Source organism: Phycodurus eques, chromosome 20, assembly GCF_024500275.1.
Source record: "Phycodurus eques isolate BA_2022a chromosome 20, UOR_Pequ_1.1, whole genome shotgun sequence".
Taxonomy (NCBI): Eukaryota; Metazoa; Chordata; class Actinopteri; order Syngnathiformes; family Syngnathidae; genus Phycodurus; species Phycodurus eques.
The window spans coordinates 3,174,924-3,198,816 of NC_084544.1; the positions used below are offsets into that span (position 1 = coordinate 3,174,924).

At 46.8% G+C, this 23,893-nt stretch overlaps 3 protein-coding genes across 6 annotated transcripts; all 3 read right to left on the reverse strand.

Annotated features, from left to right (window-relative positions):
* Nucleotides 1–801: 801 nt before the first annotated feature.
* LOC133395673 (zinc finger protein 594-like) lies at nt 802–4,095 on the reverse strand. Its single transcript, XM_061664784.1, has 3 exons — nt 3,655–4,095; nt 3,213–3,417; nt 802–2,361 (listed from the first exon to the last, which is right to left on the reverse strand). Exons 1-3 carry the CDS (start codon nt 3,842–3,844, stop codon nt 1,827–1,829), a joined length of 930 nt encoding a protein of 309 aa, XP_061520768.1. The 5' UTR covers nt 3,845–4,095; the 3' UTR covers nt 802–1,826.
* Nucleotides 4,096–4,553: 458 nt separating this feature from the next.
* On the reverse strand, nt 4,554–12,521 carry LOC133395617 (zinc finger and SCAN domain-containing protein 2-like). 4 transcript variants are annotated; one of them, XM_061664679.1, is made up of 6 exons: nt 11,730–12,521; nt 10,882–10,998; nt 10,495–10,579; nt 9,657–9,746; nt 6,720–6,921; nt 4,554–6,278 (listed from the first exon to the last, which is right to left on the reverse strand). In XM_061664679.1, the coding sequence occupies exons 2-6, from the start codon at nt 10,972–10,974 to the stop codon at nt 5,627–5,629; spliced, it is 1,122 nt and encodes a 373-aa protein (XP_061520663.1). In that variant the 5' UTR covers nt 10,975–10,998; nt 11,730–12,521; the 3' UTR covers nt 4,554–5,626. The 4 variants fall into 4 exon arrangements, with proteins under 4 accessions (XP_061520663.1, XP_061520661.1, XP_061520662.1 ...); XM_061664677.1 differs by having other exon boundaries at nt 10,495–10,596; XM_061664678.1 differs by having other exon boundaries at nt 10,495–10,596; nt 10,882–12,521.
* Nucleotides 12,522–12,616: 95 nt separating this feature from the next.
* LOC133395618 (H-2 class I histocompatibility antigen, Q9 alpha chain-like) lies at nt 12,617–16,689 on the reverse strand. The gene is made up of 8 exons (XM_061664682.1): nt 16,370–16,689; nt 15,394–15,660; nt 14,991–15,269; nt 14,305–14,613; nt 14,123–14,230; nt 14,029–14,046; nt 13,257–13,338; nt 12,617–13,179 (listed from the first exon to the last, which is right to left on the reverse strand). The coding sequence occupies exons 1-7, from the start codon at nt 16,431–16,433 to the stop codon at nt 13,277–13,279; spliced, it is 1,107 nt and encodes a 368-aa protein (XP_061520666.1). The 5' UTR covers nt 16,434–16,689; the 3' UTR covers nt 12,617–13,179; nt 13,257–13,276.
* Nucleotides 16,690–23,893: the final 7,204 nt, after the last annotated feature.

Genomic DNA, 23,893 nt, shown 5'->3' on the forward strand with positions numbered 1-23,893 from the left:
CGCAACTAAAATAAAGGAAAACCGAGACGCCCGACAAACGTGTGTGCAGTGCCAACTAGCGGCAGTTTATAGGTACTGCCGATCTTTGACCCACCTAATCAATATAAAACATAATTATTAATAATTCAATAATGGATTTAAATAAATTAAATGCAAAGTATTTTTATTAATTTTATTATTATTATTATTATTATTATTAAGATTTTAACCAAAAAGCAAAATTGTACCACTTTTCCACGCTTTCCGCTTATCATTTTTGCAGTAAATTTGCATGTTGCTATCTCCCACTTCCTGTTCTGTGGTTATCGGGACACTTCTCCTCTTGGCCATCTCTGGTGACAACTGACCCAAAAAAAAAAAAAAAGTCATCATAAAAAGTACAAATCATTTTTGTAACCTCATATGTTCGCTCACTTCGCTCAAGTCGCAACTCCGTAGCACAACCGTAAACTATTGACTCAAGTGTTTACGTGTGCGTGCGTCATGTGACCTGGCCCCTCCCCCCACGTCCTGTATATGGCGTCCTAGTACTCCGTGGCCCAGTTGACAGCACTCGCCGAGCCAGCACATTCCGCATGATTACTACTTGAAAGGCTCTGTGTCCCCATTGGCTGAGCCGCCTCTGACATCGGAGCCCAGCGGGGACCAATGAGGAGCGAGCGCCGCCGAGTTTAACGCCAGACGAGGCGCCCTCTGTTGGCCAACACCGGTAGTGACACTTTTTAAACAGCTTACATTCATTTACCTTCATCGTCTGTCTTAACGCAGCAACAATGAGAAATTACACCCAAAACAGCAGAATAAGGATTTTGATATTTTATTGCTATTAGCACATACATTTATTTGACAATTGAATCAACTCTGTATTCAATAAAATTGATAATAGGGGAGGGGGTTATAAACCGTTTATTTGCAGCACAACGCCATCCGTTTGTTAGGCCTCCGCTTAGTTGAACACAAATTGACTAACATTTTCCCTCCTGTGCTTTCCCACCTCTTCCTCTTCCTTGTTGATTCATGATGAATTGGGCCATTTTTATGTGACAAGTACAAAAACGTACGCTCACACGCACATGCCCGAACAAAGAAGCTGTGCTTATTTGCTGACAAAGTGTTGTGTACACATTCAAACAGCAGCTGTATACTTGGCGTAGTGTATTATAATATACGTAGTATACATAATATTACATGGGTAAAGTCACCTTTTTTTTTTTTTTTTTTTTAGAAAAAATGGTATATTTTTGGGGGGGTGGAGATTACAGTGCTTGTCAGTTTATTTCCAAAGCAAAGATTTTCTTTTTCCTTTCTTAACTCTGTTACTTGCTGAAAAACGTCCAAGTCGTTGTTTTTGTGCTTAGGCCAAAGCAATAGAAGTAGTGCTTTGGCGCCCTCGTTGTGCCAAAGAACTACATTGCAATGAGTAGTGCTTTGCCGCCACCCTGTGGCATCTACAGGCAATTACAAATCTTTTTTGGGGTGGACGTTGTCTTTTTACTTGCGGTTTTCTGTTATTCGCCGCAGAATAGAGGGTATATTAATAAATATGTCTCATTGGTATTTAGGATTTTGAGGTGGTCCTTGGAAAAACTGCTGTCCTTGTCCCACTAAAGTTTGAGGAACCCAAACTTGAACGTCCCGGCCACAGCAGCAGTCTTTGGTCTCACACGCACGGCAACTGATTGCTTTTTTCGCCCGCGTGTCTCCTCATGTGCATCAACAAATGTCGCTTGCGCGTGAACTTGTTCCCGCAAACGGAGCACGTGAACGGCTTCTCGCCCGTGTGCGTCCTCATGTGCGCAATCAAAACGCACTTCAAGGAGAACCTGTTACCGCAGACGGTGCAGGGAAAGGGTTTGACTCCCGTGTGCGTTCGCGAGTGCGCCGCCAAGTGCGAGCGTTGGCTGAACCCTCGGCCGCAGACGGAGCAGCTGAAAGGTTTCTCCCCCGTGTGACTTCGCGTGTGCGAAAGCAAGTGCTCCCTGCGGCCGAACGTCTTGCCGCAAACAGGAGCAGCTGAAGGGTTTCTCGCCGGTGTGGATCTTCATGTGTCGGCTGATCTCGTAGCGGTATTTGAAACTTTTGCTGCACATGGAGCACGCGAAGGGCTTCTCGCCCGTGTGGCCTCGGACGTGTCGGATGAGGCTGTCCTTGCGGCTGAAGCTTTTGCTGCAGAAGGAGCAGACGAAGGTCTTGTCGCCTTTGGACGCTTCGCCGCCGCCCTTGGACGCTTCCCGGGTTTCGTCGCTGTCGTCCGTCTCGTTGCATTCCGACGGCGTGTCCTCGATGTCCGACGGTGGGCCCGAGTGGCCGTGCGGTGGGGCTCCCTCGGCTTCCGTCCTGAGATCAGCGCCAGAAAATGTCCTGGAAATTCCCAGGGGAGGTTAACCCTTTCACAACCGATAGAGGGAAAAAAAGTTGTAGATTTCCGTTGGACATTTACAACAAAAATCAACAGCTCCGCAGGGAGGCGTCCTAAACAGATGCCCGAGCCACCTCGTCGGGCTCCTCTGGATGCGGAGGACTATCGGCCCCTCCCGGGTGACCAATTTGTCGTAACTCTCCAAGAACCCCAAATGTTTTATTTCTAGTCAAAACTAATTACCCTTAAAATAAGACTGATCCCACTCCACTGTCCTCACCTAAAAAGTAACTTCATTGTGTAAATGTGTGTAAAATATATCCGTAATATTTTCAATTTGGCATGAAAAACACAAAAAGTTCACTTACCTCAAATTTAGCTGTCTTAGGCCAACGTAGACTACGTCGGTGAGCGCTTTCATCCCATTACGGGCAAATTTCATCCCGCGATTGGAGAGACAGCGCCCTCTGGTGGGGGCGTGCCAAGCCTCGCGTTTGACAACCAACCGACTTTTCCCTACGACTGACGCGCCTCACGTGAAGGCGGTTTGTCCTGAATAGTGGAATTTATGTAACATGCTTCATGATTGTGTACATGTTAGAAGCATGGAGTTGATGCGATATCATCCTCTCTGTCGTAAGTGCTTCGCCGCCGTTTCGTGCCCTCAATCCGCAATTGCCAACCCCTATTATGGGGGCTTCAATTGCTGGCGGATTTTCGCAATTTCCTCCAGCCGGGGTTTCATTGCATTTAAGTTGCCTGCTAAGAGCTAACCTTCAAATTTGTGAATTTCGGATTTCCGGTCCGTTCATTTCCCACGGTTTTGAAAACTCGCCGCATGTCGCAAGCCCACCTGAGATGTGACCACTGAGCCTCATCTTCTTCGTCTTCACTCTTCACGTGGAACTTGGTGATGACGTCATCCTCCCGCAGACCCTCGCCCGCTTGGTCTTTAAGGTCGGGGGACTCGGGCTCGTCATCCTCCTCCTCTTTGACGAGGGGGGGCTCGGGCTCCTCCTGACGCTCACAAAGGACATCTTCACGACATGGCCGGATGTCTGAAGGACACGTGAACACAAGCACAAGACGTCATACAGACGCTCTTCTGCCCATAAACATTTTGGACATCACACATCCACAAAAAAACAAACAAGACAAAAAAAACGTATCAGTCAATTTTAGTAAAGTAAGGTCAAATGACGTTAACTGGTAAAGGTAAGAGTGCATTTCAGGAACTTTTTTGTCGTTGTTGTTGAGTCGTGTTTGCCTCTTTCGAGCGGCGCAAGTGTTCCAACCTGTGGCGTTGAAGCCGCCTGGAGGCTCGCGAGCGTCCAGCAGTCGCCGTTGTCGCTCGATCTCCTCTTTGGAGCGACAAAGTTCCTCCTCGTACTCCGCGATCGTCCTTTCGAAAAGTCCAAATATTTCTTCCACGGCGGCATTGAGTCGCTCGTTCACCAAGGCTCTCAGCATTCGGACTTTGCACATTTCCAAAACGCACTCGCCGCTGGCTTCTACTTGCTAACTTCCGGCGTTAGCCTCGCGGCTAGCAGGCTAGGCGAACGAGCCCAACATCTACTTTTACACGAGCTCGGAACAGAATAAACTCTGGCGTTTTTTTTTTAATGAACGCCACAGAAGTATAGAGACTAAATATCAACAAACGCGATTATTTGCAGCGCTCAGGTCGTCGACATTATACGTGTTGCGTCAAAAAAACAAAACAAAGGAACTCTCAATTCCATTTCCTTTTGTTGTTGTTGTTTTTTAATGACCTACGGGGTTTATACTGCCACCTAGCGCATCGGAGCGTCGCGACAGACACAGTTGGTCGATTAGTTGTTAGCAGGCACTTCTCGAGGTTTTTGCGTCCAGGAGAGAAATGTTTCCCAGGAGCCCCACAAAGTCCGAACGCCGATAAAACAGAACGACGGCGTGTGCCCCAAAATGTCACAAAAGTGGAAAAGTTGCCAATTTTCAAGGGGGGAAAAAAAGTCATAATGTTGGGGGAAAAATATCATATCGTTCACAGAGGGGGGAAAAAGCGTCAGTTATGAGAATCATATTTTTTCAAGAAAAATGTTGTAATCTTACAAGCTTTAAGTTGTACTTTACCAAAATAAATATGTTATAGAGTATTAAAAGTTTAACAAGGAAAAAAGAAAAGTCCTTTAGACGAGTTTAACTGTGTGTGATATTATGTCCTTTTATTCTGCGGAAGAGAAAAACAAATCCTGTAATAATTCACCTTTTGTTTAAAAAAATTAAAAATAAATAAGACACCATGAGTTTACTAACACAGGGTACAGCGATCATCAGTCATAATCATATTGGCAAGGCCCGCCTTACAAAAATATACAAATATGTAAATATGTGTATGTGCTAGATGTATTTGCTTTGTTTTACTCTGTTGCCGGCAGCCTGGTCGGCATTGCAAACGAGAATCTGTTCTCACCTGTCTCACCTAGACAAATAAAGGTTAAACAAATAACATTTTAAAACGACCCAAAACCAAGGACCGACTGTTGGACCGTCCCAAGATGGCACGATAGTCACGCAAGCGAGACTTCGTTCATGAACGTCGAGCAGGTTTATTTCTCCTGCTGGCGAACACAGCGTGCATCTGCGACCAAAAAAAATGCATCTGGAACTTTGTACGTGGCGTATAAAAGGCTCCAACAGAATGCAAGGCGTACTGACGTGTGTGAAAAAATCCCGCAAAAGCTCACACCTTCGAAATAGAAGCACGTCGTGCGCTAACATAGATTCGCCGCACTTTCTGGGGTCGCATGGTGGCTTATCCAACAGTTGCACTCAATAAAACAAAATAAAATTTGAGTGCGACTGCACAATACGACACAAAGCCAAATAAAGCGTGGTGAAACTCATTGCAGGAGAGTGGCATGCTGTTTTTTTTTTCAAAGGCCTAACCTTTGGCAGGATGTTACGCCTATGTTGCCCCCAACTTGTCCAAGTGTTGCCAGGCAGACCGGGAGGCTTGTTAATGATTGCCTTGACTTGTGAATAAAAGCTCGTATTGTGGAATACACCTTGCCGCCTGTCGAACCCTTCTTACACAGTGCGGCAGAACGTTTCGGGTGTCGGCCATTTGATAAAGAAGGCGAGAAACACTACAGCGTTCAAGAAGGAACTCTGAAAATGGCTCCCCGCCATTCCCTCCTCACTGTATATACGTCATCAAGAGATTTCATTGTGAGGAAGTCAAAATTCCAAGTTGCTTCGCGGATTCCAGTCGCCTCTCTGGCCACTTCACGTCCTGCATTCGTGTACCTTGAGCTGGAACTTGCGAGCGAAGCGTCGCTGGCACACGTTGCAGCCGAACGGTTTCTCCCCGGTGTGCACCTGCATGTGCATCCTCAACCCGCCCTGCTGGGAGAAGGTCCTGGCGCAGACCCCGCAGGCGAAGGGCTTCTCGCCCGTGTGCGTTCTCATGTGCAGCACCAGCGTGTAGCGTTTGGAGAACCTGGCGCGGCACACGGAGCAGGCGAAGGGTTTTTCGCCCGTGTGGGTCCTCATGTGGACCGCCAGGCCGGTGCGCCGACCGAACGCGGAGCCGCAAACGGAGCAGCTGAAGGGTTTCTCGCCGGTGTGGATCTTCATGTGTTGGCTGATGTCATAGCGGTATTTGAAACTTTTGCTGCACATGGAGCACGCGAAGGGCTTCTCGCCCGTGTGGCCTCGGGTGTGTCGGAGGAAGCTGTCCTTGCGCTTGAAGCTTTTGCTGCAGAGGGAGCAGGCGAAGGTCTTGTCGCCTTCGGCCGCTTCGTCGCCGCCGCCGCCGCCCTTGGACGCTTCCAAGGTTTCGTCGCTGTCGTCCGTCCTGTCGCATTCCGACGGCGTTCCCTCGCAGTCCAACGGGGGACCCGAGGGAACGTGCTGTGGGGCTCCCTCGTCTTCTGTCCTGAAATCGGGGGTGGAAAATGTCCACAGGAAGTTAACCCTTCGACATCCAATGCAAAAAAGTTTACATTTTGGATTTCCTTTGGACAGGTATAACAAAAATCCACACTTTTAAAAATACGAGGCTCTACTAAATGGTTGCGATAATGCTCGTCCAAATATGGTCCATTTAATAGTTTTTCACATTACAGTCATTTATGTAACATGCTTCATGATTGTGTACAAGCTAGAAGCATGGTGTTGTTGCTTTGTCACCCTCTCTGTTATAAGTGCTTTGCCACCATTTTGTGGCATCCATAAACAATTACAAACCCCGATTAGGGGCCGGGGCCCTATAGCGGCGGTCTGCCGACCTTCAAGTTTGTAAACTCCTGATTTCAGGTTCATTCATTTCCATGGAAAGTTCCCAACTTTGAAAATTCCCCGCATTTTGCAAGCCTACCTAAGATGTGACCACTGAGCTTCATCTTCTTCGTCTTCACTCTTCACGTGGAACTTGGTGATGACGTCAGCCTCCCGCAGACGCTCGCCCGCTTCGTCTTTAAGGTCGGAGGACTCGGCCTCGTCCTCTTCCTCCTCTTTGACGCGTGGGGACTCGAGCTCCTCCTGACACTCAGCAAGAACATCTCGACATGGTCGGCTGTCTGAAGGACAGGCAAACGCAAGCACAATACGTCATACAGACACTCATCCGCCTGTAAACATTTCAAACATAACTCTCCCACGTTAGCTGGAAAATAATTACTACAGGCGTAACCTGACCTTGAATTTGTTCTGTGACCAAACTCGTCACCCAATCTACTATTGCAAATCAATTTCACCATTGAAATGATCAATACTGTTACTCTTGCGATCATAATTACGTGGGCTTCCCACAACACTCCCATTTGTTGTGTTCACACGTTGCTTAAGTCTTATATGGAATGCCAAAGCAGGGCAGAACCATCAAAACGTTTTATTTTCCCCGTGTGGCCAAATGCATTTGACAAAATGATATAACAAACTTGCAATTGCAAGAATAACCCAAACAATTGTTTACTAAAGTTCATACATGATGACACTGCTTAAGTTCTAAGGACAAATGACGTTTTTTTGGGGGTGAGTAGTCTTTGCCTCTTTCGGGCATCACCGCGACGCGAGCGGCGCAAGTGTTCCAACCTGTGGCGTTGAAGCCGCCTGGAGGCTCGCGAGCGTCCAGCAGTCGCCGTTGTCGCTCGATCTCCTCTTTGGAGCGACAAAGTTCCTCCTCATACTCCGCGATCGTCCTTTCGAACAGTCCAAATATTTCTTCCACGGCGGCATTGAGTCGCTCGTTCACCAAGGCTCTCAGCATTCGGACTTTGCACATTTCCAAAACGCACTCGCCGCTGGCTTCTACTTGCTAACTTCCGGCGTTAGCCTCGCGACTAGCAGGCTAGGCTAACGAGCCCAACATCTACTTTTACACGAGCTCGGAGCAGACTAAACCCTGGCGTTTGGTTTATTGTGAACGCCACAGAAGTAGGAAGACTAAATATCAACAAACGTGATGATTTGGCGCGCTCAAGTTGTCGAAATGTAGATGGACGCTCAATTCCATGTTCTTATGTTGTTCTTTTTTTTAATAACCTACCGGGTGTATACTGCCACCTAGCGCATCGGAGCGTCGATTAGCAGACGCTTCTGAGTTTTTGCGTCCAGGAGAGAAATGTTTCCGAGGAGCCCCTCAAAATCCGAACGTAAATGAAACACAACGACCACGTGTACCCAGAAATGTCTCAAACGCTGCCGGTTTTCAAGGGGAAAAACACAGTCATAATGTTGCGAAAACAAATTGAACAAAGTTCAAATGTTACGAGAATAGTCATATTTTTTCAAGAAAAAGGCAATCTTACAAAACGAAAGTTGTATTTGACCAAAATAAAGATTGTTATATAAATTAAACATATAACAAGGCATAAAAAGTCCTTTCGACGTTTAACTTTATTCTTGTAATATTATTCTTTTGATTCTGAAAAAAATGCCCTTAAAAAAATACACTACTTTTCTGTGAATAAAAACTTTATTCCTATAACATCCTTTATTTATTTATTTATTTATTTATTTATTTTTTTAAATGTGACAATTTGTGCCAGCTTCCCCTAAAAAAAAGCAGCAAACTTTTTTTTTTTCAGTACGAAAAATAACACTCCCTAATAATGTACTTCATGAAAACATACAGTAACAACATCAATACAATGTACAAAAAAAAACATAACTACAACTATTTGCCACATTTTTTTTTGCTTCAGTTTAATGGACATTGTGCTGCTCCTTCTGGTGTGCATGCCTTGGTCACCTGGGGGAGAGCCAGTCCTCCGTAAGTTGCATTTACATGAGTTGTCTTTGGAGAGGATAAAGAATATATACTTGTGGATATTGTTTCATTGTCTGTCACCAATGCTGTTTGTTTTGCATTGTTTGTTGAGTTTGCTGCCATTATAGAGCACTTGTATCTCAAATGTTTGCTCGCAAGTCAAAGCAAAAAAAATAATAAACAATAACAAAATAGACCGAATGACAGCTCGGATCTTGAAAAATGTCCAAGTTGAGTCACTCGTATCTCAAGGTACGACTATAAAGTAATCCTGATTCTGAACTGGCACGAACAGAGAATAAAATAAGAAGTATTTCTGAACTCTTATTGTCCAGTGATTCACTATTTCTCTTGAGAGTTCAAAACAAGTTCAATGTGTGTGCGCGGCCGCGAGGAAGCCAAAGTTCCGAGTCGCTTCGCAGCTTCCGGCCGCTTTGCGCCCACACTCGTGTTTCTTCAGCTGGTACTTGCGTGCGAAGCGTCGGTAGCACACGTTGCAGCCGAACGGCTTCTCCCCGGTGTGCACCAGAATGTGCGACCTCATCACCCCCTGCTGGGAGAAGGTCCTGGCGCAGAACCTGCAGGAGAAGGGCTTCTCGCCCGTGTGCGTTCTCATGTGCAGCACCAGCGTGTAGCGCTTGGTGAAGCTGGCGTGGCACACAGAGCAGCCGAAGGGCTTCTCGCCCGTGTGGATCCTCATGTGGTCTTCCAGGCCGGTGCGCCGGCTGAAGGTGGAGCTGCACAGTGAGCAGCTGAAAGGTTTCTCCCCCGTGTGGACGCGAGTGTGCCTCTCTAACGTGGAGCGGTGTTTGAAGCTCCGACGGCAGAACGAGCAGCTGAACGGCTTGTCGCCGGCGTGGCTTCTGATGTGTCTCTTCAGACCGGCATGCCGGCTGAACGTTTTCCCACAATCGGAGCAGATAAAATTGTCATGATTTTGGGGTTTCGCTTTGGTCCTGTCAGCAGCGTGGGCCGACGTCATATCACTATTTTGGGGCTGACCGAAGTGGCGTTTGTGTGCTTGTGTCACCGTGTGACGATCACCTGACTCGCCGGTCTCCTCGCGTTGACGGCGATGAGGCCGAGCTGGCTCCTCGGCGTCGTCTTGGCTTGTCGCACGGACGTCGCCGTGACCTAATTAACAAGAGACCGACAATCTTTCATTTTAACAGTTGATTATCTTCAGACGATACAGTTGCAAGCAAAAGTTTATGTACGCTATGTGAAAAGACAAACACTTTTTTCTGTTTTTGGTCGATTAGCATGACCACAAATTATTTCCATTTTCTAAATGCCAGAAAAATAAGATTTTTTTTTTTTAAAACAACGTTTCCCCATTTTATTCAAAGTCAGAAGTTTGCCTTTAAACTGTATGTCAAACATTATGAATATCCTTTCACAAGCTTCTCACAATAGTGAGGACATTTTTGTCCCATTCCTCCTGACAGAACTGGTGTAACTGAGCCAAATTTGTAGGCCGCCTTGCTCACACATGCCCTTTGAGATCAAAGGCTCTGTGATGGCCACTTCAAAACATGGATTTTGTTGTCCTGAAGCCACTTCGTAAACCAGTTTGGCAGTATGCTTGCGGTCAACGTTCATTGGGACGACCCAATTTCATTTCAGCCAAGCGTTAACTTCCTGGCTGATGTCAAGGCGTTGCTGCGTCAGTATTTCCACATGATGATCTTTCTGGAGCAAAGCAAGCCCACAACATGATGCTGCCACCCCTGTGTTGCACAGTTGGGATGGTGTTCTCAGGCTTGCACCTTTCCCACTTTATCCTCCAACTCTAACCATTCTCATTACGGCCAAGCAGTTCAATTTTAGCTTTTTCACACCACAGGACCTGTCTCAAAAAATGAGGGACTTTGTGCCTCACCTGGGAACTCAGTGACTTGCTCCAGCTGCTCTCCTACTTTCTCCTCTTCTTTAATGTAGGAGGGAACTGATTCATGCGGCTGCTGCTGCTCAGGAGGTACATCTTGAAAAACACAAGAACGCGTGCCTTTATTATTTCATATTTGCAGCTCGTAGCACACAGATGCACCCTTGACAATGGTGGTATGGTGCCAATACTGTACATTGCTACTCGTACTCAAACCTGGACTAAAAAGCTGCAATACGACAACAGACGACGTACTGTACTATTCTGTCCTCTCTGAATGTGCAGTGAGCAGTTTGGCAGAGAACAAACGGTTCTTCAAAAAAGAGTCCACGTGGTTTTGGACGCACCAGTTGAAGTTGACAGTCAAACGAAGCGCCTCACCTGAGAACTCGGTGAGCCGCTCCAGCTCTTTTCCTGCATGCTCCTCGCCCTCCTCTTCCTCTTCTTCTTTAACACGGAGGGGCTCCGGTTCATGCTGCTGCTGCTCGGGGGGAACGTCTCGAAAAATAGTACAACACATGCTTTTGTGATTTCATATTTGCAGTTCAGAAATGACACATTCCAAACTGGAATCTTTCCATGGGCATTAGCTGGGAATTGACGGTCATTTAATGGCGAGCTGTCACTCACATTGGAGCATCAACCGAGCCCCGGCACAAACAACGCAAATCTGCGAGGAATTGAAAAAAAGACCAAAAAAAATTGTTGAAAATTCTCTTGACATGCCAGAAGACAGAGCACTGCTTTAGTCGAAATGAAACTCCTCAATTCACTTCATCATAGTTGCCATAGTTGCTGGCACAAAAGCAGAAAATTTGGGAGTTTTTCAGCAAATAGAGGATAGCACCCTTCCCCCCCCCCAAAAAATGAATGTGCGAGAGCACACATGCAATCTTGAATTGTTCTTTGAATTATTCAAAATTGGACAAACGTGTGTTGTCGTCGAGAGAGCAGCCGATTAAAAATACCGATTTTTGTTTGTTTTCTACCATTCACCGAGAGTTGTATTGGGCGAATAAAAATGGCTAAAACGTGGTTTTAGCCAGCCCTGGTAGTTTTTATTTCTCATGTTTACAATATGCGGACTGAATTACACTATTCACAAAAATACACGACGTATAACCTTTCTGGGTGAACTTCATTTTGTCTCCATACACTTACCACCGTCAATGGAAAACGAAACAATGTGATTCAAGTGCGTCGATGATGTGACTCAAAACCAAACCGACCTGCTTTGTGTCGCCGAAGTTCAACTCGAGGCTTGAAAACAGCGTCCAGCAGTCGGCGCTGTCGCTCGATCTCCTGTTTGGATCGACACAGTTCCTCCTCGTACTCCGCCATCGTTGTTTCAAACGCCACAAATATTTCTTCAACGGCAGCGTTTAGTCGCTGATTCACCAAAGCTCGCAGCATTTGGACTTTGCACATTTTGTTTCCCCTCCACAACAATAACAACACTTTACCGGGCTCTGTGCTTCGTGTCGCTAACTTCCGTGTTTTTTTTTTGTTTTGTTCGCAGCATACACGTTTCGATACGAATATTGTGGTGGTTTTTTTTAATTTTTTTTTTAAATTCATAAATGTGTATTCAACGACGCTATAACAACAAATTATGACGTCGCTCGCTAGCACTAGCTTAGCTTTAGCTTGCTCACTTCCGCATTCTCGCTCAGCGAACCGAGCTGACGAGAGCGCTTTGCGGTGAATAAATCGTCCAAAACGGTGACGACGACAAAGTGTTCCCTTTTTCGACGTGTATCGACCTTCGGCGCAGTTATGTACTTGTCCCAATTTAATTGTTTAGCGAAACGAATGACGTATCTTGACCGCGACGGGCTCCGTCTCCATCTTGTTTGCGTTCTTCTTCGTTGGCGAAACGCGAACTGGCGAGGACGCCGCCTGGCGGGCGCCGTGGTCGCCCGAACTGCCAGCAAGACGCAAGCGCTATCAATCAAACGTGTCCATTGTTTCAGATTAGTGATCTTCCGACAAATTATGGATCGGAACTAAAAATATCGGCTACCTTGGTCCAAAGTTTTGTTTACGAACACTCGCTGTGAAACTATGAAAGGATGTAGTAAGATTTCAATGAAAATTCTGTATCATGACACGAGCATGTGATGAATCTCCTCATTTTATTAGCAAGGTTTATCAATGCAAATTTGTCAATCAATCACAAAGTCGCTTTTTTCCCAGTATTTTACAAGGATTTATATTGAATTGCAGAATTCCAAAAACAAATGCAATCGACGACATTGTCCCATTCTGAGCGACGTACAAATTGACAGAGTTGTTTGTTGAAGTGAAAAGCGGTCCTGGAATCGATAACAGGATTATAAAATCATTTTGGACTGATAAAAGGAGTGCGAGGCAAACCGGCAATCGACACATTGTGATAGCAATTCATCGTAGCTGTTCAAGTGCTTGATACAACGAAAGAAGAAATCCTCTCATTGTGTGACTGCGCCGATTTCTGACAAACGTAACGGACAGAAGAAAGCAACCCGATCAACTCCAACGAGTCTCACCCAAGACACCAAAGCCAGCAAAAACTGTGACTTAACAGAAACATCTTAATTGCACAAATTGTCTGCGTGAAGAACAAATCCCATCTCTGTTTTCAAGCCCGAGCGTGATGAGAAAGCGCTCGATGGAGACATCTCTCTCGTGTTCCGACACCTGCACGGAGAAGAGCACGCGAATGCACCTGGAAAGAGTCCCGAGAACACGAGCGGAGTCCACGTCAGCGAACTCACCGTGCGACGGCGGCTGCGTCTCACTCGGAAGCGGGCGTCGGGGCGGCGGGCTCGGAAGCGGGCTCGGAATCGGCGTCGACGGCTGCCGTGAATGAAAAAAAAGATGTGAATGAAAACAAGTCCGACTGTGGAAGGAAGGACATTTGCTCCACGAAGGCCTCTTGAATCCATCTTCACTCGTACTTTGAGCTGCGGTTGGGACAAATCTTCTACTTCCTGACTACGAGAGTGCGGTGGGGAACTTCTTTGGAATCGTACAGTTCATAGCCGCATATTTACAATTCCACATTCATGAATTCGGATGTTGGGGAATATTTATTGAGGGGAAGCTATCTTCTGTTATTCGCCGTCTTTGCGCTCAGCCCAAAACCATATCGAATATTAAAATAGAGGTTTGGCGCCGCAAGGAACTTTGTGGAAGCGAGGGGAGGAGCTTCAATTGTCGGATTCGAACCGGACATTCGGGAGCGGCTCCCTCGGAATCGAATGAACCCGAGTGCGGCTTTGACACACTTCGCCGTCGGGGGCCGAGGAACACGAGTGAACTAAGTCGTACGTTTTCCACGAAATCTAAATTGACTTCAATTCGGTTTCAGGTTTTCTCTGCCTTAGGGAGCGAGTCCTTTTTTCCACAACGATGGCGACATCGACATTCACGTGCTGACTATTTGCGACTCCTCGTGCACACTTTTGGAGCAAAGGTCCACGTCAGACCTTCGCACGAGCGCTTTGCCGACTGCGGCTCAAAGGAAACAGAAGTCGTCGCACTTACAAGCTGGATCGTATTTGGCTGCGAAGAAAAAAGAGACACAAAGGTCACGATGGGCACAAATCTTCCCGACAGAGCGAACGTCGGCGTCCCTCACCTCGTCTGCTTTTGTAAAGCTTGACGAGGACCGCGACCGCCGCCGCCGCCAGAGCGAGGACCGCCAGCGGGACAGCGACGGCCAGCGCCATCTTCCTCTTTTCTTCCTCTTCGCAGAGTGAGAAGAAAGAAGAAAACGTGTGAGCGATCGTTCCGACGCGCGACGATCTGAGCGTCGGTCACCTCGGATGCGCGCGTTGCTCCGGACGCTTCTCCTCTCCAGCTTGGCGACGATGTCGTCCGCCACGCCGGACAGCTGGAACACGCATTCGTAGCGGCCCTCGGCTTCATCGGTCACCTCCGCTTTCAGGTCGGCCGTCGTCTGGAAGGTTCCGTCGTGGTTGCGGAGGGTCTCTCCCGTCTCCACGTCCTCGTGGAGCTCCTCGCCGTCCTTCCTCCAAAACAGGGCGGCCGCGCCGGGGTAGAAACCCGTCGCGTGGCAGGTGACCGGAGAGGACGGCGTCTTCTGGAGGAGAGACACCGTGGGAAGCTCTGCGGGCCGAGGGAGACGTGGACACCGGGTGAGAGAGGGGCAGAGACGGAGAGAGAGAGCGTGGGAGAGGAGGAAAAGATGGGGAGAACGTGTGAGAGGACAAAAGAGAACTTGTGAGAGGAACAAAGATGGGAAGAATGTGTAAGAGGAGGAAATATGGAAAGAAAACGAGTTGAAGAGAGCGTGTGAGGAGAAAGGTATGGAGACAATCAATGGCAGATTGAAAAGAGAGAGATTGTGTGAGAGGGTGAAAAGATGGAGAGAACAAAAGATGATGAGAACGAGTGAGAGAGGAAAGAAGCCAACGAGGAAAGAGTGCAGCTTGTAATGCCAGTAAAGGTCCTGTAGGGGGCGTGCTAACATGATGTGACTGCACCTGTTCTCATCAGGAAGTCCCTCCCATTGGTCAAATACTTCTTCAAGTAAGAAGGACAAATCTCAGTGTAGTAGTTCTTCTGGTTTAGATTCCAAAGTTCGTCACTGTCCCACTTGAGTTTGGTGACGAAAGCTTGTGGGTGAGCTGCGATCCATCTCATTGTCTTCACCTCCAACGAGATGAAGGCTTCTCCATCGTAACTGTAGTGTTCCCAACCATCGACCTCATCGGTCTCGTCGTCCCATTCGCAGCCGGACATCCACTGGATCATGTGAACACCTGAGAGAATGACGTTGAAGAGTGACGCCATGTCGAGAGAGAAGGAAACGTGTTTATGAGGAGGAAGAACGTGTACGAGCACATGAAATCTATTTGAATTGTGGAAAGCTGAACGTCAACAAACCTCCAGTTTGGTTGAAGCGCGCTTTGGCAGTTTCGATGTTGATTTTGTCGACATGCTCATTACCAATACTGTTCTCTGTCTCTCTCTCCCAGTAGTGAGGTTCATCTGCTGTGATTTTGTTCATCCAGTCCTGTTTGGGTTTTGCTTTCCTGCTCTTGCTGTCGTAGCGCGAAATCGGAACGTCGTCAACATAACCGACCTCCGAGTAGTCTGGGATGTTTGGAATTTGAGACGATGCTGTCCTGAAATACTTGAGCGTGTGAAGCACTGAAAGAAAAAACAAACAAAAAGGTTGATCTTCCTTTTTTGTTTGATGGCCCAAAATCTTGCACTCTTCCTATTTCAAATGATTTCGTCTTCCGTTGAAACATTTGAACGTCTTTTTTAGGGAAAATAAATGAAAATCAAAAGATACAAAACATTCCATTTTCTTTTGTGGTCATTTCAATACTTGAATATTTATTTAAACGTATTCTTACACACAAATTTCTCAATGGATTCGACAACAGACGCTCATCATTCTTTTGATTTCATTTTCACGACTTCCGTATCATGTTACAATTATCATGCCCTTGCTAAATAAATGGATTTAATAGTCCTTAATAACAGATTCGTCAATAAATATAGACGATATATTTTGTAAACTTAAGTTGTAACTCTGGAAAAGGAACTTCTGACAATAAATATGTTAGAATGATGATCTACTAAAAGATACGCTGAACACTTTTTTTTTTTTTTACACAGATTTTGTTTGTCGTTATTTCAAGAAATGAGATTTTATTTGTATTTTTTTCCCACATATATTGAAATGCCGCCTCCGTGAGGCGAATATTCCAATGGCAGCTTTGCCAAGTGAAACCAGTTGCAAGAACTTCGGACTGAGGGTCCAAGTGTTGCTTCCGGCAAAGTCAAGAGCGTCGACACCAATCATCGGAACACGATCGGGATCATCAAGTTGTGGACAAAGTGCACTTACCGGGCGTCACGCTGTGGATTTGCGCAGCCGCGACAAACAAGACAAACAAGTTCAGCGTCGCCATGTTTTGCTCCTTTTCGTCCACAAAGTGACGACGACTCCTCGTCGACGGCCGAACGGCAAATGACAGCAAACCGGAACACGCGCCTTCTCTACGGTGCCGATGACGTCACTTTCGCTTTCCTCATCATCGGGCGACAAGATTTGACTCGCGTGGCGTCGTTGCGTCGCTCAAATGAAGTCGAGGGTGCGAAATTGGAGACGAGAAGCAGCGCGAGTGTTTTGGGAAGCTTGTGCTGAAACAGCGACGCTTTCGCTTTCGTTCTTGGCGCGCGCGCGCGAGCCTTTCGGGGAAGTCACGTGACCGCGCCCGCCCACTTTCCGAAGAAACATACGACGACGTGCGTGGAGGAAAACTCCATTTGCGCTACGTTCATGCAAAAGTAATCACACTTCCCAAGGGTGTGGATTTTCCTCTCATTTTGTCAGTTCCAGGAAAATATTTGATGTTTGTTGGGATGATAAGAAAAATAGAGTGAGGTCACACATTCTGAGGGGCCGTAGGCGCAGAATGGCAGCCACGCTTCGTCAGACTGCTTCGCAAGTCGTGTCTTTGAGTGCCTAGAAAAGTGCTGTACGAGTGTCATGCGTTGGATTGAGTATGAGAATCAAGTTGTATTTTTATCTGTAAAAGAAAATGTCATATTACAACTCCGGCATAGAGTTATATTGTTGTAATTTGAGAATAAAAGTTGCATATTGTCAATGAAAAGAGAATGCACTCTATTGTTAGATAAAAAGCTGCACTTTTACAAGAATTAAGTTGTATTTTGGGGGGCTTTAGAGGCATCGGTTTATCTTGAGAATATTTTATTTTTGCTATTTCTTCGCTTGATAGGAGTTTTCTTTTAGATACCTGTGGATGTTTCAGCGTTCTGCAAAGTTTTATTTTTATGAGTAAGTCACAATCAAAAATAAGAACGAAGTTGTCTATTCCAGAAAAAGAACGGCAAACAATGCAGTCAAGCATAAGAAATCAATGTTTTTATTGTGGTTTCTTCCATTTAAAAACCAAACAAAAAAGAGACAGAAGCATGCACACATTCCTGGCAGCAGCCTAAAACAAACATTTGATCCTCTTAAAACAAATAAAAGTCGTATTAAATCTGGAGCATTTTGAGCAATACAGCATGTACAACATTCGCAGAAGCAGCAGCGCAGCCAATGAGTCCGCAGCACTCAATGCATGTACACTATGTACAAGCAGAAAACAAACCGCAGTTTGGCACTAGGCACACTTCCAAAATCACGTGTTGACAAAAAATATATATACAAAAAGTTGTAAATTAGAGAAGTGCTTATAGTTGGGGTAAATCAGAGGAATTTAAACTCAAACATGATTTTGGGTGGAATTGAGCAATCATTTTGAGATTTTTTGGGGGGGGGCAAAATTATATATATTATAAAAGGGGGAAGCGGGCATTTCCACCATCAGAGAAGAAGGAAAATGATGTAGTGGGACAAAAAAGAAAAAATGTAAATCTGGCATTGCTACTATTACGAAATATAGTATATTTTTATTTGATGTAACTGGTTTAATTAAAAAAAGCAAAAATAAATACTCCAATTTGGCAATAATTCTGGGGAAAAAAACAAACGCTGCCATTTCTGCTATGCGAGTTGTAGTCCAAAAAATATTTGGTATGATTGACCTCATTTAAACTAAAGAAATAAATACATTTAAAAAGTGGGGGGGGGGGGGGGGGGAAGCTCCAATGTGGGATAAAGCGGATGTATTTTTGGCCATTTCCATGTGAAAAGTAGCCAAAATTATTTTGCTGTAATTCAGCTAACAAAAAGGGTGGAAAAAAGATCCAATGGGGTGGGGGGGGGGGCATCTTTTTTACCATTTCCACCATGGAAGAAGTCATCAAAAATGATTACTTGGTATAATTGGAATGATAAAAAAAAAATATGGACCAAAAAAAAAAAAAAAGGACAATTTTTTGTTTGTTTGTTTGTTGCCATTTCCACCGTGAAAGCCGTAGTCAAAAATAAAAAAGGGGGGTTGGGAAATTGCAGCATGAAAAGAAAACAAAAAAAAACAAAAAAAACATCTGGTTTGGTTGGAGGGAGGCGACCTGAGGGTCTCGACAATCGCTTGTTGTTCCTGAGTGCTAACGAGGAAAACTTGCTGGGCTGAGCTCGGACGCTATTTACAGCCATTTAGTCCGTCCTTCCTTTTCTCCGCTTTAGCATCCTCAAACGTTTTCCTGGCGAGCGGGAAGAACCCGCGACGTCTTTTGCGGGTTCCCCCGGTCTACGCCTCGTGGATGGCGATGCGCGGCGAGCGACGGAAGTCGACGGAGGCGGACGAGCTGCGGTAGAAGGAGCGAGTCTGGCGGTGGAGGCGCGCCCGCTTGCTGCCCACGCACAGGCTGCGCTTGCTGGACGAGATGATCTCCGTGATGAACTTCTTGCAGTCCACGCACACCTCCATGGACGCCCAGTCCCCCGTCAGCTCCTTGGGGAGGTCCGGGTCGCCCCGGGTCGGAGGTGACGCGTCGTCGTCGTCGTCGTCGTCACCCGTGCCCGACTTGCTGAACCTGAGAAAGACGGCAAACACGAACGCTAAACAGAGCTCTCTCGGAGACGTTTATTTGTGTACTGAAAAAATAAAAAAAGATTAACAAGGTAATAGTGGTCGCAGAGAGAAGATATGCTGCTGCGTGTTAAAGTAGCAACTGTGAAAGTTTGTAACTACCAAATGTTTGCCAATTTCTGGTAGCCCGCCTGTGGCATTTCAAATTATATGTTAGCATTCAGCTCGCAGGCTTTTGTGAGATGAAATTATATGGTTCGGTCGAGCCCTTTTGGTGTTTACATATATAATGTTTGATTATTTTGTTGTGTGCTCCGTTTGTATGTGTTGCTGCTAAAACATTTTCTAACTTTAAATAAAAAAAAATAAAAATAAAAAAAGTTATTTTCAAGCTATTTTCTCTTTGTTAAATAAAAATCTAGTCGTATCTAAAAACTAAAAATATCCCAATGTAATTTTCAATGGGTCTACGATTCAAATATTTTACAATTTCTTTTTTTTTTTACATTCTTTTTAATTAGAAAAATATATCAGAATCAGAATCATCTTTATTTGCCAAGTATGTCCAAAACACACAAGGAATTTGTCTCCGGTCGTTGGAGCCGCTCTAGTACAACAGACAGTCAATTTACAGAACACTTTGGGGACATAAAGACATTGACAAAAAACAATTGTGCAAAAAGATGCAGAGTCCTCGAGCACTTAGAGCAGTTCGAACGACTCATATTGCAATAGTCCGGTGCAATGACCGTTGTGCAAAGGGCGCCGAGACTTCAAGGAGTGTATGCGGTTTAAAGTGACGAGTAGTGCGATCATCTGGGACAACGTCGGTTGTGCAAATGGAGCAGATGCTACTCTGGCATGAGTGGCCAGTATATGCAAATAGTGCAGCGTGGCGAGACAACTACAGTGAGTGCACGAGTAATACATAATTGGCCCCACAGAAATGTGACAACGAACTCAAGTCAAAAAATTGCCAGCTTGTTGTAATGGAATTATAGGTTAGGTGTTTAAGAAGTTGATCGCAAGAGGGAAGAAGCTGTCGGAATGTCTACTAGTTCTAGTTTGCGTCGATCGGTAGCGCCTACCCGAGGGAAGGAGCCGGAAGAGCCGGTGACCGGGGTGCGGACGGTCCGAGAGGATTTTAATGGCGGGTAGGGGGGTACCGACAATCCTTTCAGCAGTTTTGATTGTCCGTCGCAGTCGGAGTTTGTCCTTTTTTGTAGCGGCGCCAAACCAGACTGCGATGGAAGAACACAGGACCGATTCGATGACCGCTGTGTAGAACCGTCTCAGCGGCTCCGGTGGCAGGCCGTGCTTTCTCAGAAGCCGCAGGAAGTACATCCTCCGCTGGGCCTTTTTGAGGACGGAGTCGATGTTGTTCGCCCACTTCAGGTCCTGAGAGATTGTAATTCCCAGGAACTCGAAGGTCTCGACGGTTGACACAAGGCAGCTGGACGACGTGAGGGGCAGCTGTGGCGAAGGATGCCTCCTGAAGTCCACGATCATCTCTACCGTCTCGAGCGTGTTCAGCTCCGGGTTGTGTCGCCCGCACCGCGGCTCCGGCCGCTCCGCTTCCTGTCGATATGCAGACTCGTCACCGTCCTCGATGAGGCCGATGACGGCGGTGTCATCTGCAAACTTCAGGAGCTTGACAGTCGGGTTCGCTGAGGTGCGGTCGTTCGTGTACAGAGAGAAGAGCGGCGGAGAGAGGACACGACCTCGGGGCGCCCCGGTGCTGATGCTGCGTGCGGATGAGGTGGCCTCCCCCAGCCTGACCTGCTGCGTCCTGCCCGTCAGAAAGCTGTAAATCCACTGGCAGATGGCAGGTGAGACGCTGAGCTGGAGAAGCTTGCTTGAAAGGAGTTCAGGGATGACGGTGTTGAACGCTGAGCTGAAGTCCACGAACAGGATCCTCGCGTAGGTCCCTGCACTGTCGAGGTGTTCTAGGATGAAGTGCAGTCCCACGTTGACTGCATCATCCGCAGACCTGTTCGCTTGGTAGGCAAACTGCAGGGGGTCCAGCAGGGGACCTGTGACACTCTTGAGGTGGTCCGGCACGAGACGTTCAAAGGACTTCGTGACCGCAGATGTCAAAGCGACAGGCCTGTAGTCATTCAGACCCGAGATTGCAGGTTTCTTGGGGACTGGAATGACGGTGGAGCGTTTGAAGCAGGATGGAACTTCGCACATTTCCAAAGATCTGTTAAGGATCTGAGTGAAGACTGGAGCGAGCTGGTCCGCGCAGACTTTGAGGCAGGATGGGGACACGTGGTCCGGTCCTGTCGCTTTGTTAATCTTCTGTTGTTTGAAGATGCGTCTCACATCCTGTTCATGGATGGTTAACGCAGAAGTCAGAGGTGCGGTTGCGGTTGTGGTCGCGGGTGCGGCCGGGCGGGTGTGTGGAGTGAAACTGTCCTTTTCAAATCTGCAATAGAAGGTATTCAAGTCGTCGGCTAGTGTGCTATTGTTCTCAGCTTGGGGGGATCGTCGCTTGGACTTAGTCAGCGATTGGAATGCACGCCAGACTGATTTCGAGTCGTTCGCGCTAAACTGTTTTTCCAACTTTGCTGCATAGATCCTCTTTGCAATGTTAATTTCTTTAGTAAGCTGGTTTCTAGCTCGATTATACAGGGCCCTGTCCCCGCTCTGATATGTCTTATCTTCCTTAGCTTGGCGAAGCTGCTTAAGTTTAGCAGTGAACCACGGCTTGTTGTTGTTGAAGGTCCGAAATGATTTTGTTGGTACGCAAACCTCTTCACAGAAACCGATATAGGATGTGACAGTGTCCGTATATTCATCCAGGCTGCCGGCTGAATTTTCAAAGACACTCCAGTCTGTGCAGTCTAAACAGCTTTGAAGTTCCATCTTTGCTTCATTGGTCCACTTTTTGACTGTTTTCACTGTAGGCTCCGCACATTTAAGTTCTTGCTTGTACGTCGGTATTAAGTGAATTAGGCAGTGATCAGAGGAACCCAGGGCTGCACGAGGTATAGCACGGTATGCGTTTTTTACCGTCGTGTAGCAGTGGTCTAAAGTATTATTTTCCCTGGTAGGACAGTCGATGTGCTGCTTGTATTTCGGGAGTTCGTGGTTGAGTTTAGCTTTGTTAAAGTCCCCGAGAATAATGAGGGGTGAGTCAGGGTGTTTTTTTTCAATTTCGTTGACTTGTTCGGCGAGCGTTAGCAATGCGGCGCTCGTGTTAGCTTGCGGTGTGATATAGACTCCAGCCAGTATAAACGATGCAAACTCACGTGGCGAGTAAAATGGTTTACAGTTCAGAAACAGCGACTCCAAATGGGGGCTGCAGTGTGTGCTGAGCACCGTGACGTCCGTACACCATTTTTCGTTTATATGGAGGCATATCCCGCCGCCCTTCGTTTTTCCCGATGATTCCATGTCGCGGTCCGCTCGATGAATGTTGAAGCCGGGAAGCGTGACGGCGCCATCGGGTACGGCGTCGCAAAGCCGGGTCTCCGTGAAGCACATGGCCGCGGAACGTCCGAAGTCTTTACCGGTCTTTAACAGAAGATGAAGCTCGTCCGTTTTGTTGGGTAGGGAGCGTACGTTCGCGAGGTGGATCGACGGGAACGCCAATCTGTGTCCTCTCTTGCGGAGTTTCACCTGAATGCCGGCTCGTTTTCCTCTGTGGCGCCGCTTCCGCATCCATGCGCCGAAAACCGCGGACGCCGCTCCGGTGAGTAACTCGGGGAAAAAACTGAGCGGATTTTCGAAAGTTGGTGACAGAAAGTCCGGAGTAGCCTCCTTGATGGTTAGCAGGTCTCCCCTTGTGTAAGTGAGTCGTGTAAGGTCTCCAAAGACGGACGAAAAACACAAAAACAAAGACAATACTAGAGAGCGCGTTACCGAGGCGGCCACACTGGTAGGCGCCATCTTGTAGAATCATGAAAAATTTGTTAACTTGCGCGTCAGAGGGAGTCATTTTTCGGGTTACGGAGTGACGCGACGGGAAGACGGTAATGAAGGATGATAAAACGGGGAATGAGGGAGAAGCGTGTGGAAATATGAACGCACGTTCGGGATAATAGTAGGCCGTCGACCAGTATATGCCACGTGAACATTTGGGAATATAAAGGAAGTCGGTAAGCGTCGTCAGTAGACGTGCGTAGAAGTTCCTGTTTGTGGCAGACCGGATGAAGACATTTACGCAAGGGACACCGGTCGGCTGAAGACCCCCTTACCATATTAAATTGATACAATGTAAGGAATATGAATACAGTACAGTGAATGCAATCCTTTCCATTCACAGCAGTGGGCGGATGTGTCAAGTTGAGTTGCTACTGACTTACGAGAGGGAGTTAGGGTGTGTCTAACGACCAGCTACATACGATATGAGACGGTGCCTCGTTTGCATCGTGTGCCAGGGAAATTATGAGGAGGACATGTTTTTGAGAACGGCTAATATGCTGTGAGGATGAATCTGTTTGATTGTCTCCCCAGATTCAGCACGAGAGCAGGGAAGACAAAGAGGATTTGGCCATCTGTCTGGCAAGCCAATTTGGAGGAGCTTTATTGATTTGCATTCTGTCTCCTAAATCAGGTTGATTACAACACTTTGTGGACAAGCGGAGAGCTACTTTTTGAGCTAAAGGGACAAATTCATCAGGGATAGTATTCTTAGATTTCTAAAAATAAGATAACAGGGTTGCCTGCCCCAGTTATGGGGGACTGGTTCCTTACAGCGGTCGGGGAGGCTTGGTCAATGTGGGACATAAAGTAATAATTCACAAAAGGGGTCATCGGGAAGCACCGTATACAGATGAATAAATACGAGTTAAGGTTGATTGAGGAAATAGCAGACAGAATAATCTGGGAAGTCCTGCGGTGCCCTGAGCCCTAAAATCGCCGGGAACTCGCACTAAAATGTTCAATGGCAGGACATCGGCATCCCAGCTAGGGGG